Source organism: Callionymus lyra, chromosome 2 (genome assembly GCF_982586985.1).
Source record: "Callionymus lyra chromosome 2, fCalLyr1.hap1.1, whole genome shotgun sequence".
NCBI classification, from domain to species: domain Eukaryota; kingdom Metazoa; phylum Chordata; class Actinopteri; order Syngnathiformes; family Callionymidae; genus Callionymus; species Callionymus lyra.
In genome coordinates this window covers 41,254,756-41,270,845 of record NC_141819.1, presented here as the reverse complement: position 1 = coordinate 41,270,845, position 16,090 = coordinate 41,254,756, and the positions used below count along the sequence as shown (strand labels likewise).

At 37.1% G+C, this 16,090-nt stretch overlaps 2 protein-coding genes across 2 annotated transcripts; one reads left to right on the top strand and one right to left on the bottom strand.

The window, feature by feature from the left end:
• Positions 1-682: 682 nt before the first annotated feature.
• Positions 683-6,129, bottom strand: sgcb (sarcoglycan, beta (dystrophin-associated glycoprotein)). Its single transcript, XM_087785262.1, has 6 exons — positions 6,082-6,129; positions 4,730-4,939; positions 4,476-4,661; positions 3,433-3,624; positions 2,372-2,503; positions 683-1,858 (listed from the first exon to the last, which is right to left on the bottom strand). Exons 1-6 carry the CDS (start codon positions 6,094-6,096, stop codon positions 1,658-1,660), a joined length of 936 nt encoding a protein of 311 aa, XP_087641388.1. The 5' UTR covers positions 6,097-6,129; the 3' UTR covers positions 683-1,657.
• A 1,468-nt stretch (positions 6,130-7,597) lies between these two features.
• Positions 7,598-15,692, top strand: spata18 (spermatogenesis associated 18). Its single transcript, XM_087785261.1, has 12 exons — positions 7,598-8,151; positions 10,050-10,155; positions 10,217-10,332; positions 11,110-11,228; positions 11,290-11,385; positions 11,454-11,588; positions 11,655-11,880; positions 12,813-12,971; positions 13,038-13,213; positions 13,966-14,089; positions 14,161-14,241; positions 15,374-15,692. The coding sequence occupies exons 1-12, from the start codon at positions 8,065-8,067 to the stop codon at positions 15,425-15,427; spliced, it is 1,479 nt and encodes a 492-aa protein (XP_087641387.1). The 5' UTR covers positions 7,598-8,064; the 3' UTR covers positions 15,428-15,692.
• The last annotated feature ends 398 nt before the right edge of the window (positions 15,693-16,090 follow it).

Here is a 16,090-nt window from a genome sequence, read left to right as displayed (position 1 = left end):
CGGCCTGCAGGTCACCGTGGCTCTGCTGGAGCGACACGGACCGAAGCCGGTTGTGGGACAAGTCCAGATTGCGCACATTGTTGTGGAAAGATGGAAGTGAAGTTAGAGACGAGTAGGTGCAGTTCAGAGTGGAGCTCAGGCAGGTGCAGGGCTCGGGGCAGATGGGGAGAGAGCTGGAAGTGTGGAGGAGCAGCACCGCAGCCCAGAGGAGCCCCTGCACCCCCGACATCTCTGCCCTCCCTGCTCGAATCAGAGACCCAGTTATAGACCCTCGACAACAGTCGGAATCACCAATCAAGATATGAAAAACACTCACCAGTTGATCCTCTCTTAACGCCACAACTGACTTAAACTTGCTCAAAAACCCTTCAGGATTCGAACTCGTCTTCGCCGGATCAAAGTCTGGGGTGTTTTCCGCAGCGTCCGACTTGACGTGAACGAGGCGACATACCTGTCTGTGATTGGTCGATCCATCGATACGTAGAGTTAATATCTTACAGTCATTTTTCTCTCTGCATGTATCTCAGATAAGGTTTATGACGAGGGCCGGCCGAGCCCAAAGCTGCATTCTATTAGACAATAAAAGGCAGATAAGTGGAGTTTCATACACTTTTATGGCTTCGAAGCACCATGTGAACGCAGGGAAGGTTTCAAAACAAACGATAACATAGCAGCAGTGATCAGCTTCTTTCTTTATTCAAACACTGAAACAATGTCTTTACAAAATAAAGCCATGATTTTACTATTGATTTGAAACAGTTTCTCACAACAGACATCAAGTTTGACCTGAAAAAGATACTTTTTGTTTTATTTAAAAGGAAATTGTTTAAAACACACAAAGCAGAAAATAAAAGAGTGTATGGAAGTATATCAGTGCCGTCAGAAGATTGAATGTTGGAACATTCAAAAATATTTATTGAACATTTTTTAAAGCATCTTATTATCTTTTTTTTTATAATTGAAATAGAAAAATAGAATATATGTGTAAAAAAAAGGATAATTTTTAAAATGATTTAATAACTTATAATTAAAATACTTTTTTAAACATCAACCTTTCAATAAACAAATAAATGAATAATTGCTTAAAAAAATCAATAATATATTTGAAATGTCAATCACTTTTCTGATGACACTGATAAACTTTCATAATATTGCACAAAATCCAAATCTATAGAGTTAAACAAGTGTTGGACTTCCAATGGATTGAGAATCCTCAGATAAACTTCATGTAGTTACACAACATTTTCTTGCAAGATTAGGTGACTACACTCAGTGTGTCGTCATCAACACACATTTTTAAAGGCCTCTGCACAAACAAACCATTAAATATGTTAGCAATCCTTTTGGCACACGCACACCTGTGCCCAAATGTGCATTTATCAGCAAAAACATACACAAGTATTAACATTTTCAACAACATGATGGAGGCAATATCACACGCAGCTGCCAAAAAACGATAGACGTCGATGAGGTTTTAATGAATACTGGACGGTAATGAAGTTCTAATGCCGCACACGTCAGCTACAGTTTTGTCAAATTAAAATCTTTGGCCAAATGTCTATGATCTGAAACCGTGATCCAGTTTGGCGATAAAATAACTACAGTTCCTTAATGTTCAAATGTGCATATTGAGCCGCATCAGTGGTTGCCATGTTTGCTAGTGAGCTTTTCGACAAGGGTTGTCTGATGTCTGGCAGCCCATGTTGGGGTACTTCACCTGCACACGGAACAGAGTACCGTCTGCGCACATGCACAGCTTGTACCTCTCCAGACCCTCGTCAAAGTACACGTCGCCGGCGGAGTTGGGGATTCGAGTGGCGTTGAACATGACCGATCCGTTCAGGATGATGCTGTTTTCCTGCAGGGAAGAAACGACTCAGAACATGCTGCTGGTGTTTGACCATTCATTTTACATGAAAGCACCAATAGAGGAGTTTGACACGTTTGTTTCTGGCTCCCCCTGATGTCAGGAAAGTGTAAGTGCAATGCAGTAAAATCTCTGTTGTGCTTGACTTTCTCTTTCCTTTTTTCAAGTTTGTATCCCTGGCCTTCAAATTTTCTTGTGGATAAATTATGATAAAAGTGTATTTTTATTTTTTTTAAAAACTGTAATTATTTTTGATACAACTGATTTTATTTTTTACATTAACTGTTTTAAATTAACAGGTTGAACTTATTATAATGAACTAAAATGATAATCATCATGCCCTCTTTATCCATTAATTTTTTTTAAACTGATTCATTTAATTTTTATTTTATTTTTTAAATGTGTTATTTGCTCCTGGTTGGTCTTTTCCTCTCAATTATGTCAAGGGGAAACAAAACAACAAAGAAGTTAATGGTAGAAGGTTATTTTGAGAATCTAACTCACCGCTCGAAGCTCGATGCCCCCCCCAACTTTGAACTCCACGGTGCGGCCCATGATGTTCACGCCTTCATTGCCGCGGATTATGGCTTTGCTGTCACTTTTGATGTTCAAGTCCATGGAGGCGCTGCTCGTGATCTGAAGGACAACATTTCACAAACAGAGAATTATTTGATCATTTTCATTAAAAAACACCTGACAAATTGAAGTTTTACATTTTTAGCTTGCTCTACCAAAAAAAATCAATTGCCATGTAAAACATTTTGAATAAGAAATATCTCTAATACATCCCTTTTGTCATTTCCATTGCATAATGGGAGTAGATAAAGACTTTTTTGACAAGTCAATTAATCAGTGAAAAACATTTGGAAAACAACATCCAATTGTATTGTCATACTACGTATACTTAACTGTTAAAGGTTACATTTACAAGCACTATAATAAAAACAAAAAACACTCCTCCATTGTATATATTATGAATACATGTGCTGTGTGAATAATTTAATAGTTTTTTTCTGCTTCAAGTAATTGAGTGTGTATATTGTTGTGCATTCGGTAATGTAAGAAGTAAAATAAGAGATGAACAGAGAAGTTGTAAAAGTTGTTTTTTATGCCTAGTTTTTCTTTATAAATGCCAGGGTTCTTTTCAATACTTAATCCATAATGTTTACAACACTAAGTGCTTGATTTATTTGTGCCTTTGTGGTGTGAATAAAAACTTGATTAAGCGAAATGTCAAATGCTGTTTGTCCATTTATACTTTTGAACCAACTGTAATCAGGTTTAATTGAATTTATCAATGGATTTTTCAGTGGAATATTTATTGCTATATTAAAATCATAGTATATATAAACTAGGGCTGTGTATTGGCAATAATCTGGCAATTCCATACATATCAAGATACATGTGTGACAGCTAGAACTTTGACGCAGCATTGAATCATGAATAGGAAACTAAAACTTAAAAATAAACTGTGAGCTGAGATGCTGTAAAGACAATCCTGTGCATGCGTGTCATGAAATCCTGAGATCATTAATGGATTTTAAGACTGTAAACAAGATACACACCCTCTCTGTAGACGCCTTCTTGACGCTCAGAACTTTGACTCCTTTGGGCAGATGGAACTCGTTGTTTTCATAGTCGGTGCTGAAGAAAGTGTTTTGTGTTCGAGGGTCGGTGAAGGAAATCCCGACATCGCTGACGACTGAGGTCTTGTCCTTCTCTACGCTCAACTTAGTGCTGCCCTGCTGGAACACCACCTGGAGCAGAAGGAAATAGAGTCAACTCCACGAGCTCTCACTTGATAATTATCAGAACTACTTCATGTTCTCCCTCCCAGATGGTCACACAGTCTGGTTGTGCTTGAGGTTTCTGCCAGTTAAAATGAGGTTTTTCTTCACTACTGTTGCCAATTGTCAATTGCTGGGAATTTTTGTAAATTTTTTAAACAAAGGGGTGTGTATTGGCAAGAACCTGGCGATACAATACATATCACGATACAGGGGGTACAATTACAACATATTGTGATACTGTAGGAACAAGGATATATTTGGAGTATTGTTCGAGTACTTGACTCTGGTGTTGCAGAATTTACAGACAACATGAACTTGATGAAGTCATAACTGCTTTCATTTGTTTTCAAACCAAAATATGTCCAAACATCAGCTTTAAAAGATGCTGAAGACAGCATCCTCTCATCCTCAGTCAGCACTGTGATTTCACAGGATTTCCTAGTTCTGTTAGCTGCGCAGGATGCAATGATTGCTGCCATCTAGCAGCTGGAAATTTAATTGCAACAAAAAAAATTAACAAACTCTGTAAATATGTACATTTTTAAATCCACCCATTTCATCTTAAACACAAGTTTTCATCATATAACCCATATAAGAACTATGATCAAAATAAAATAGGATTTAAAAAAAAAAATTAAAGTTTATTTAAATTTTAAATATCGATACAGTGTAGTGAAAAATATTGCCATTTTGACTTGTATTCATATTTTCTTTCACCCCTACTTATGGTGTTATTTAAACAGTAAAGCTTCTTGGGATAACTTAAAGATTTAAAATGTCATTCAACTGATGTTGCTGATTAATAACAAGGTTCACACCGGGTTGTTGTTGCCAACCAGGACCAGGTCCTGATCCTTCCGGCCTCCTATGGTACTCTTGTGAAGAGGGTGGATGATGCCCATGTCCGCCTTCTGCTTGAAGCGCAACAGTCCGCTCTCGTGAAACTCCATACTGTCACACCCGCTGGGGCCGATCCGGATCACGGTCCATATCACGAGAGTTATCTGAGGGGACAGTACAAAGTGAGAAAACAAGCTAAAATATAAAACATGTCAAATGTCGGTCCACTCACGATGAGATTAATTAATGCCAGGAGAAAGAGCAGGACGATGATGCACACGGCCATGTTGCCCTTCCGTCCTCTGAGGCCAGTTTTATGGAGACGCTCCTCTTCTATTGGAACATATCCTGCTTTGAAATTACTGTTGTGCTCTTTGTTGACGTTACGTCTTTCGATGGCCTTTTCCCTCATGGACTTCTTCATGGGTCCATTGGAACTCTCCTGGAGCGTAAAACATTACAATACAGACACAACAGGTCTTAGCATTTACAAGTATATTCAAGTGTACTATGAGAATACTCGTTTTGGATAAAAACTGAAGTAGTACACTTAAATTTTACTTTTTTACATTCCTTAGCAAAAAGAAAAACATTCAAGTGTACCATGAGTATACTTCTTTTATACTCAAATTGAAGTAGTACAGTACACAAAAAGTTTACTTTTGACATCCCTTAAGTACATTCAAGTGTCGTATCAGTATACTTCCTTTCTACTAAACTTTAAGTAGTCTAATCGATGTTTACTTTTGACATGCTGTTCTTCAAAATAGTACACTGATGTATACTTATATTCAAGTATACTTTATGAAATGTAATTCAAGTGCAGTATAATGGCAACCATGGTTCATTTAAGTACTTTATCCCAAAATATGTACTAGAGGTATACCCATAGTACATTACTAGTATAAAGAATAGTGTACTTTAAGTATAATTTTGTAAACTAAACTATAGACTTGCCGTATATACATAGTACACCGGTAGCATAAAGATTAGTATACTTTGAGCATACATTTTTAAAACTAACCTACAGACAAGGAGTGTATACCTTGTACATTGGTGATAAATTGTTAAAATTGAAAAATGTAATCGAATTAGTATACTTAAAGTACACTACTAGTACATATAACTGAGGATACTTACTATACTTGTGATCATGCGGATGAACTTCAAGTATAATGAGAAAAATGGCTGTTAAAACGAGTAAGATTCAGTATTCCTCCTTACAGTGTGTTCTGGAATGCACTGCTGTTAAATTCCCTGCGACAGCCTGTCTGCCACCACCACTAAATATAACCGCAGTGCCTCATTTCACTGGCTGAACATGATTGTTACATTACAAAACAACACAATTTCACTCTCGTTAGAAGCTTTTCTGTCAAACAGTTGCTTTTTAGAGTCATTTTGTTTCCATTCGACACCGAATTTAACATCACACACCAAACCGCGATGTTACCACGGTGTCGACAGGTAGAAGAAACATATCATCACATACATCTAAACACAAAGAATAGAATAAGACTTGTATTAGTTGTGTACGTTGTAAATGAGCCAAATGAAAAATAAAAATAACAATTTATAACGGACCTGCTCCGACGCCATGTTGTCCCTCCCTCTCCTGCCAGCAGAGTGCGGAATGTACCACTTTAACCACATACATAATGTTGAATATTGCGAATGTATTGCGGTGATAATGTTGGTCTCATTGCACGTTTTTACTATTCTAACATAACATTCATGGAATATAGATTAAATTGAATCTATAAATTCAACGGTTTCATTATTCAAGAATGTAAAACAAGCATAAGAAAAAGGTGGTACAGTCCTTGCCAAGCAGCCAATAGGAGGAGGATCCTAAAATAGACAAGCGCGTCCATTCATAGTTTCCATAGTTGACCAGCCAACATATGTGGAGGCCTGCATGGAAATAAAGAACATACTGAAGGCATTGTCGAGAAGAGAGGCATAATAAAGGGTTGTGTAGATCGCATAGAACATTTTGTTGTTATATGTTGGAATATTTTATCAAACTGACATTTTAACAAATGATATATAGCAAAACATAAAACACTTTTGTGTGATTTATGGTTTAATTAGCCTGATATAAATAAAAGTAAATAGTAATAAGTAAATAATAATTTATAGAAATTGTTTTGTAATTATTTTTTTTTAATATTACAGAAAATAGTTAATTTTTTTGTATTCTCCATCACCTTTGGCCTTTGCTGAAGAATAAATATATCAAACTATTCTCGTTACACTTGTCACCATCACATTGAGTCATTTTTTTCCACATTTGTTTGTGACATTCTTAATAACGTAGGGCAAGGGTGCACAATTAAAATGTAATGTCAAGAAAACAAGGACGGAAAAGGGGGGGAAAACATTAAAAAACTTAAAATAAACTTAAATACATAAATTAAATCTTTTTGTTGTCATAAAAATGAAAATTAAAAAACGTTTGAAATAAAAAAATGTAAAGGATATTTTCTTTTTCCACAAAAAGGACACAATTACAAGTCCTAAACAAATAACGACCTCCACCACTGTATAAATATTTCTGGATGCCAGGGAGGTCGTTTACCTTAACCAGAGACAACACAAGGGTTATTAATTAAATTATTATCAGTCACTGTCAGAGGCATTTTGTACATTTTTCTACACAGATTAGTTCCTGAGGGTCGAATAAATACTGCCACAGGGCCCATGAGGCGCACTTTGCCCATGTCAAATAAAGTTATTTTATTGAGCATCTTATGCTGTATTATGTTTTAACACAGCAACTTCTGCTGCACCTCAGTCATCTTACATTAGGACTAAATAAAAGTATAAAAGTGTCATCAGAGTAAGTGACAAACATTGTGTCTGAACAAAACAAAAAGTATCTTTCTCATCTTGTTACTGCTGTGAAGTGATCATGTAATGGAAGCTCCATTCATCAGACGATATATCACAAGCTATCTTTTTTATGAGACATAAAAGCGCTTTGAAAAGCCAACAAAGGCGTCAGAGCTCATAAATACTCAAGAAATGTAAGACAACGATACCGCAAACATGTTTTTAAAGGTGTCAACAAACGCACCGCGCATGCGTACAACTTCCCTATACCCAAAATAATCAATGAGACTTTAACTTCTCCATGTATTTAGTGCAGCAACACGGAAATGGCTTGGAGAAGGAAACACACCAAGAATCTATTAAAAATACTGTGTTGCCAGAGCTTCCTTTCCTTCCTAAATCTATTCCCGAGCGCCAGTGTGGACTTGTATTTGACGTGACGTCAGACATCTGCTCATAGTGTTTGGATTTGTTTCCACTGCCCTTGAGCCAGAGCATCGTCGCTCGGTTCCTGGTGTCGCCTGACAGTGTGTTATTACACTCGAAGGTTCTGACACCTGCCCGGTGTTGACATCCCTCTGGGCGCGGGTGCAACCGCTAAATAAGACCGACTAGGCAGCTCCTGAAAAGACGAAGGTTCCGAGTGGAGAGGACGCGCTTCTTATTTCTCTCTGTCCAAACATTCGGTTCATCATCATCATCATCATCAGTTTGTTATTAAAGCTTTAAACAATGGCTGATACTTTAAGAAGACTAGCCAACACGTGCTCGTTCACCGTTCTGCAGGACAAGTTGGACACCTGGAGCCACGACTATCATGTAAGTTTATTAGTTATTAATGCTTGACCTAAATCTCTTCAACCCTTGTGTGCTGGCTCTGCACGAGTCTGCTGTCACTATTTCTCACAACTATTTATCTTTTTTAATAAATAACGTTTTGTATTCTATGCCCAGAAGATCATTTAACGTAATTTAATTATGTTTATTTATGCATCTTTTATTTTGAAGTTGTTTCCCCCTCAAAATACAATGGCTTCGATTATTTGAGCAAATGTATTGAAAATAAGAGAATGACAAAAGAAATGACATTGATTTACAAAGAGTTTGGTCGCCATGGAAGCAGGTTGCCATGGCAACGGGTAAACTTTCCAAAGTATTAGTGCTTCTCAAGGTTCAATGTCTCACATGCAACATCTCACGATTTACATGCATTTTTGTTTGACTCTTCTACGTTTTTGATATTTCATTTTTAAAGTTTTTTTTACTTCCAACATGGTGTGAACAAACTGATGCCAAAACGTTTATAAATATAATGTTTACTGTAAAAAAAAATATTTTATTCTTACTTTTCCTTAAATATGAACAGAAATAGTGAACAACACTAGATTATTTAAGTTGTCTCAAAAAAAAATGAACGACACAGTTTGCATTATTCAATTCCGTCAACAAAGTTATCCCATTTGGTCAAATAACTTCTGTCAGCCAATTATTTTGGAACTATTACTGATTCTATTTGGGATACCTTTTATTGGTGGTCTTCAGCTGTCACAAGAAGAAATCAAACATCAACAAGGGGCAATATATTGGTAAGAATCTGATGTATCGCGATACAGGGGCAACGATACAATATGTTGTGATATATTGTGATACTGTAAATTGAAAATTAAATGTTAACCCTAAATTAAAAGAACATCAGATTATTTTATTTTACATACACTTAGTGGAAATCTCAATATACATGAATGATGATAAAAAATATGATTTAAAAGCAAAAAAAGCATTCATAAATAAAAGATTGATTCAGTGCTGTTGAATATCTATACATCATCATGAAAAAAAGTATTTGGTGATAGTTACGGTTATCAATATCTTCTTACACCCGAGTTAACCACCCCGATAGCAATTTTTTATAAATAATAAACACCAAAATTCAAATTATAAAGGATAATAAATTAAGGTAGATTGTGTAATCCTGAGCAACAAACCACCAAGATGACGTAGGGAGAAAATTAACATAAAGTAAATGTAACTCATTTACAAGAAAGAGTCAAAATCTCCAGTGGAATAACATCTGCTGCAGCATAGACTAGGGTGTAAAGAATGTTTTTATATTTCATTATTTCAATATTTATTTCAACAGCACTGCATTGATTTATTTGGGGGGGATTTCAAATCATATTTTGTTTAGATCATAGTACTTAGTAATTAATAAAGTGTTTATAAAATAAAATAATGAACTTTTATTACTACTCACAATTAACATGCAATTATTCAAATTGTTTGTGTGTTGTTATTAAACTTTCTGCCACTAGATGGCATCAGTCGTTGCATACCCCGCAGCTACAGAAACAATGACATCCTGCGAGATCCCGGCGATGACTGAGGAGAAAGTAGTTACAACTTCAACAAGAGTCATGTGGTCTGTAAATTCTGCAACACCAGAGTCAAGTACTCGACAATATTACAAATATATCCTTGTACCTACAGTATCACAATATATCATATATTTGCCCCTGAATCCTTATCTGGATCATATCACCAGATTCTTGACAAAACACCCTTCTGGCTTTAACACACCTGTTAGTGTGGAAATGCGTTTGGGGACGAAGGAAACATGTTATTTAAAAAGTTTTACAGAATAAACTGAACCATACAAGTAAGAAAATAACTCAAGCAGCACAATTTAACAAATTGTTTTGTAACTTTCATTTAAATAGGTGGTGTCATGTGACCAGAACTTGAACCAGTGCTGTGAGCTTATCGAATTAACCGCCAGAATTCAGGGTCAACTTTTTTCCATCCTGAACCTCACAGCGAATGGAGGTGAGTCTACCCGTTTTTAAAACTCAGGGGAACAACTACTGACATGTTGTGGCGCCATCAGCTGGACACTACGGCGGAGTGGACACGCTCAAAACACGCCTGCTGCCATGGCTGGGTACATGTTTCTCAATGGCTCGGCCGTCAGTCTCTGAGGACACGAGTTTGCAACTCATCCAGGTAACGCTGCTGATGACAATAACAAAATGAAACAAATGAAACCTAAATTAGAAACTTCAACATAATTTAAATGTTCTGGAACGAAATTATGATTTTCTGAATCAAGCTTACAAACTCTAAAGCAAAATTACAATTTTCTTAAAAACATTTACAAACTATGAAACAAAATTAAATTTTCCTGAAACAAATTATAAATTTGTAATATGATTTTAAAAAGTCTTTAACAAATTTACATTTTTTTTAAAACCCTTGCGTTATCTCAGGGTCAATGTGACCCGAAGGCCCAAATACAAATGTACCCAGAGACAACACAAGGGGTAAAAAAAATTCATTTGTTTTCGGACCTTCGGGTCACCTTGACCCTGAGATAACACAAGGGTAAATCACATCTACAAACTATGAAAGAAAATTACAATTTCCGGAAACAAAATGAGAACTTCCTAAAACTAATTTACAAACTTTGAAACAAAATTAAATTTCCTGAAACAAATTTACCAACTTAAACATAAAATTACAATTTTCTAGTGTTTGTAAAAGTTACATGCGTTACTTGAATTTGTAAGTTTGTTAATTTATAGTTTGTGCTTTTGCTTCATGAAATGGGAATATTATTAAGGTGTACATGTTTTGTACATTTGGCAAGCCTGGGCCACCGTAGTTTCCACCTAATTTCCCAAAGGAGATCTCAGAGGGATTAATAAAGTCAATCTATCGTATATCATGATATCTATACTATTATTATATTATATATAAACGTGGACGTTAATCCATGCCCAGGACTCGGCGGTGAAGGACAGGAAGATCAGGGAGCTCTCGGACTCTCATGACTGCGACATGCAGCGGATGGAGACTCAGCTCTGCTCCACCCGGATGCAGTTGGACTCCGCCAGAGCAGAGTGAGTCCACACAAGTACACACTCAACAGTACACACTGACTGTGACGTGCTGCTCCGTCAGGCTGGACGATGCTCATACGGCTCTGGACCAGACCAAGAGTAAATCGGCGACTACGTTGTTGGCCACCGAGGAGGAGATTCTGCAGCTGAGAGCAGAGTAGGACATGAAACTGTATCAGAAAGTTTTCATTTTTTTTCCGTCGATTCACGATTTGATGTCTTTAGTCTACAAGCTGCACACGACCAGCTGGAGATCTACAAGAGGAAGCTGGATTCCGTGGACGAGTACGAGCGACAGATCTGTTTGCTGCAGGATGAAGTTTCCTTGCTGAGCAAAGAGAAGGCCTTGCTGCAGGAGAGGTGACGCCCTAAACATTCAACTTAACCTTTGACCTTTGTGAGTGCTTGACATGCTTTCCCCCTTAGACTGGCGAGTTCCAGGTCTTCCAGCCCGCTGCCCTCTCTCAAGCGCTCCTCCAGTCCGGTCCGGGACTCCACCAGGGCCCAGCTCACCAACTCGTCCCGCTATTCTCGCCTGGTGTCGCGCTACAGTCACCTGTACGCTCAGGATCGCCTGGAGGCGCAGGTGCTGCTGCGGCGCTACGTGGACGACCTGGAGATCGTCCAGAAAATCATCTTCATCGCCGTCGTGGTACGTCGCTCACTGTAAAACATGCACAGGATGAAGATGGAAAAGATCTAATCCAACTGATGTTAAAGGCCCCACGTGTTAAAATGGTGTTGATGGATCCCCCTGGTGTCGTAATAGTGTAAATGCAACACTGTTAATTCCATGATTGGCTGCGTTTACATTTTTTTTACTAAACAATAAAAAGATGGTTTTTATCTTCCGACTTCAAGAGTCTCTTAGAACACTGAACCCTCATTTTGCCGTTTAGCTTCATAGATTTTCTTTTTGCACACATCACTACATATTTTAATATATTGTATCAAGCTACACTGTTACAAACAAAAGTCTTGTTTTTAAAGCATTGTACTTCAACATAGCCTCATAACTTAGTGGGAGGCACTTATTACCACACCCAGCTTACAAAAAATATTGAATTCCCATGATGCCTTACTACACTGCTCTATTTAGTGAAGGCTCACTGCATTTAAATTATACATCTATGTTGCTATGTCAAAAGTAATCGTCAGATGTGATTGGTTCGCTGGGCGGCAAAGCATCATGCAGGCTGTTCACTACACCTCCTGCGCGCTGGACTTGAACTGATGTTTGGCTATGGGACAGGTGCAATGAAGATACGCCTCCCGCCATCAGAAGCAGAGTAATAAGGTCTAATGATGGCTTGTAACGTAAACACAATTTAGCCCTAAATAATTTCTGACAGAACATCAGAGTGTTTTTTTAGTACAAAATCCTGCCATCAGTGCGAAGAAAGACCCCTATCTACTATCTTATCAAGTGCGTGAAAAAGGGTTTTGTTATAATTTGTTATAATAATGATAGTGTCTAAATGTTACATAGTGTCGCTTTAAAGAGAAGATACAAATGTATCCATCATGGCGTGATGCTGCAGCTGATACACCACAATACTAACAATTACTTCTCTCTGCTCTCAGGAATCCTTCAAGACAGCCAAACTGGCCTATCGGCAGTTCAAACTACGCGTCAGAAAAACACTTTCGTCGACTCACTTCGGGCCTCAGAGTCTGGAAGACGTGGCCGTGGACTACATCGTAAGGAACCCGGACCTGTACGATGTGCAAACCAGCGTTAACGTGAGAGCCTCCCTTTTCTTCTCTTGAAGTTTCTGGTCATCACTGAGTCTGTGCTGTGTCTTCCAGGACGTCATCAACGCCATGAACGTGAACCCTCGCATCTCCTTCCCTCCCGATGTGGAGTTTGCTCTCATCAGTGCCATGATCAGAGAGACCTGCAAGTGTGCCTTCAACATGCAGACCCTGGACCCTCCTCTGGACCTGGCCTTCGCCAGTGATGGAGAAATCTACAGCGAGAGCAAGTACGACATCAGTTTGCATGTGTTTCGTTTCCTCGTAGACTTGAAACACTTTGACAAGTATTCAATTACGGTACACTAGAGGTCGCTATCACCACACATGGTCAACTTCACTGCATCAATAACAAAAATGTAAAATGATTTAATTGTAAAAAATATGTAACAGAGAAAGAACATATAGAAATTGAAAAAAACTGAGATAAGTCGAACATTTTCAGGAATTAAATGGGAGTATTTCATCCTATAAAGGATGTCAATTTTTTTTTAAATAAAATAATTATTAACGTTGTCTTGTTAAACTTGTTACATCCTTCATTTACAGTAGGGGGCGCCATAACACTACAGTAGCATCTTCATTCGCGTGAACTCTTGCTTTAAAACTACTGTAAGAGTCAGTTTTATCTAGATTTAAACAAGTAATTAATTTTTTTTTCTCTAGTTAAACTATACTAAAACATCGACATTTACAGAAATTTAATTAATCTTAATAAATAGAAGTATTTTTTAAACTAGTCAGAAAAGGGAAATTAAATTCAAACGTTTCCCCAATTTCTATTATTTCAAAATAAATGATTATCAGTTGAATATACAACTTTATACATTTATGTTGTTATGACTCTGTCTTTGTCTAGATGTTCATTCATGCATTTGCTTCTATTCAAAATTGATAAAAATCTCAAAACTGTATTTTCATTTTTTAAAAACGATTTTTATTAAGAATGTTCTATGAACTCAATATTGCGTCTCTGTCAAAGGTACCGTCGCAGCTATGACTCGGACTTCTCCGCTCCTCTGGTCATGTACCACGTGTGGCCCGCCTTGATGGAGGGAATCATGGTCGTGGTGAAAGGAGAAGTGGTGACCAGAAGAGAGGCGACGGTATTTACTTTCCCTCTCCATTCATTCTTAATGATTTGTTGCAAAGTTTCTGATGCTGCGTTCACTTGCAGTGGGGAGGAAGTCGCAGCAGGAGCAGGAGCAGGAGTCCGAGCCCGGCCCGGTCTCGTTCTCTCAGCCCTTCACGGAACCTTGTGAGTGTCCACAGCAGATGAGACTCGGAAGGTTTAGTGGCTGCGGTTTAGTGGCGGTGCTGCTGGTCACCACGGAAAAGGAAAAAAAGACAAGTTACGAGAATCTGAAAGACACATTAAATCAGAAAAGGGGGTCTTAAACTCGTGGTACATGGGCCATTTACAGGCCATGGGATGATATTCTTAGGCCATATATAAGCTTGTATGAGTGATGGCAGAGCAAGTGACTCCACTTTAAAGATCATCACAACAAAAAGTTATTATTTATATAGCTTTGATTAAATATTTAAGAATGAGTTATTAGTCCATGTGTCTGACATGATGCAACTATCTTTAAAAATGGTCTCTACAATAGGGGTCTCAAAACTCCACTGGCAGGGGGTCACCATAGGTCAATTCTTCCCAAGACAGGGCTTCAGGTTGGGGGGAGTTTTAGCAGTTTATTTCTGAATGTTGTTGACAAATCTGATATTTTGATTTGTGTAATTGTGTTTGATTTCACGGTTATTTTGAGATATTTCTTTATTGCGTCTATTTATTTTAATCACATTTTACATCTTAACTCTAATCAAAGCTATATATATATAGATTATATTTAATGTGAATCTTTATTTCTTTATCTTCTTAATTTGATTAACATTAAAATGTTGGATAATTCAAAAGTATAAAAGTAAAGGAACAAAAAGCTAAATATTTCTTACATTTTTCGATCACGAAATATTGGTAGAATTGAAGAAAATGAAGTAAAGCATATTGTTGAGTTGAAGTTTCATTAACATATCAATAATTGAATCATTGAAAACATTATTTGAACATGTTAAATAATTAAAAGGTTGTATAAATTAGAAAAATAAACAAATAAAGCATACATAAATTTACAAATAAACTAAAGTATGAAGCAAAATTGTAACAAAGAGTTGAAAGACCCGGGAGCCCAGTTGAGTTTGAGATGACTGCATTAATAGAAGTTTTGATGATGTCATAGCAACAAACTTCAAACATAATGATGCTTTTGCTTCCTGCTGTCACGTGGCTGATATACACGGGTATGTAGTTCATCAGTGAAACATCTCACGTTTTTTTATGTGTCTTCCATCTTGACCGTGTTTAACTTTCTGACTTATGTTTCCAGGCTTCCAAGAGCAAAGGACGCTTCTCGACCAGCGAACTGCAGCCTCACTACTGAAAAACCATCGCCATGACGACGCATCCTTTTTAAAAACAAATGTATTTTGATCCAGGACAAACGTTCTTGAAAAGTTTATAAAAACACTTTTTATTGTTTGAGTGCTTGATATATGTTATGAGCCAAAATATGAAATGATATTTCCAACCTGTGCAGTGACATCATCATCATCATCACTGGACTCACAGCTCACTGTCATTATTGGCTGAATACATTATATCCAGTAGACGAGGTGCTAATGATCCACTGCAGCTGTTTTAGTGGATTTTCTTTCTTAAGGTTTATTTTAAAATTATATTTGTAGTGTTTTTCTCAAGGACACGGTGAAGAACTGTTTGTAGCTTGTTTGTTGTTCATTTTAATTAGTTATGTATATTTGTATTTCCTGTTTTGATCATTTTCTCCAGATTAAAAATGTAGAAATGTTTGTTTGTCCAGATCAAGGTCGTCCAAATGTCTTTTGAGAAGAGAAGCATATTTGGAGGTGAATTATTAAGAAGAAGAAAAATCAAACGCTCCAGTATCATCACATCATTCATAACTTTCTCACAAACAAGCATGAAAAACATTCTCGGTAGATTTTCAGAAGCATTTTAAACTTTGTGGTATTTAAATTTTTCAATAACGAATTTCACTCTTATAATCAAAAACTTAGACCTAATA

Coding starts and splice junctions, on each gene's coding strand:
- sgcb (XM_087785262.1), bottom strand. Junction 3,625..4,475: donor TGGTTGGCAACAACAACCCG/GTGTGAACCTTG, acceptor CTTCTGCTCCAG/GTGGTGTTCCAGCAGGGCAG. Junction 1,859..2,371: donor GGGGCATCGAGCTTCGAGCG/GTGAGTTAGATT, acceptor TCTTCCCTGCAG/GAAAACAGCATCATCCTGAA.
- spata18 (XM_087785261.1), top strand. CDS start 8,065: ATGGCTGATACTTTAAGAAGACTAGCCAACACGTGCTCGTTCACCGTT. Junction 11,589..11,654: donor AAGGCCTTGCTGCAGGAGAG/GTGACGCCCTAA, acceptor TTTCCCCCTTAG/ACTGGCGAGTTCCAGGTCTT. Junction 12,972..13,037: donor ATGTGCAAACCAGCGTTAAC/GTGAGAGCCTCC, acceptor TGTGTCTTCCAG/GACGTCATCAACGCCATGAA.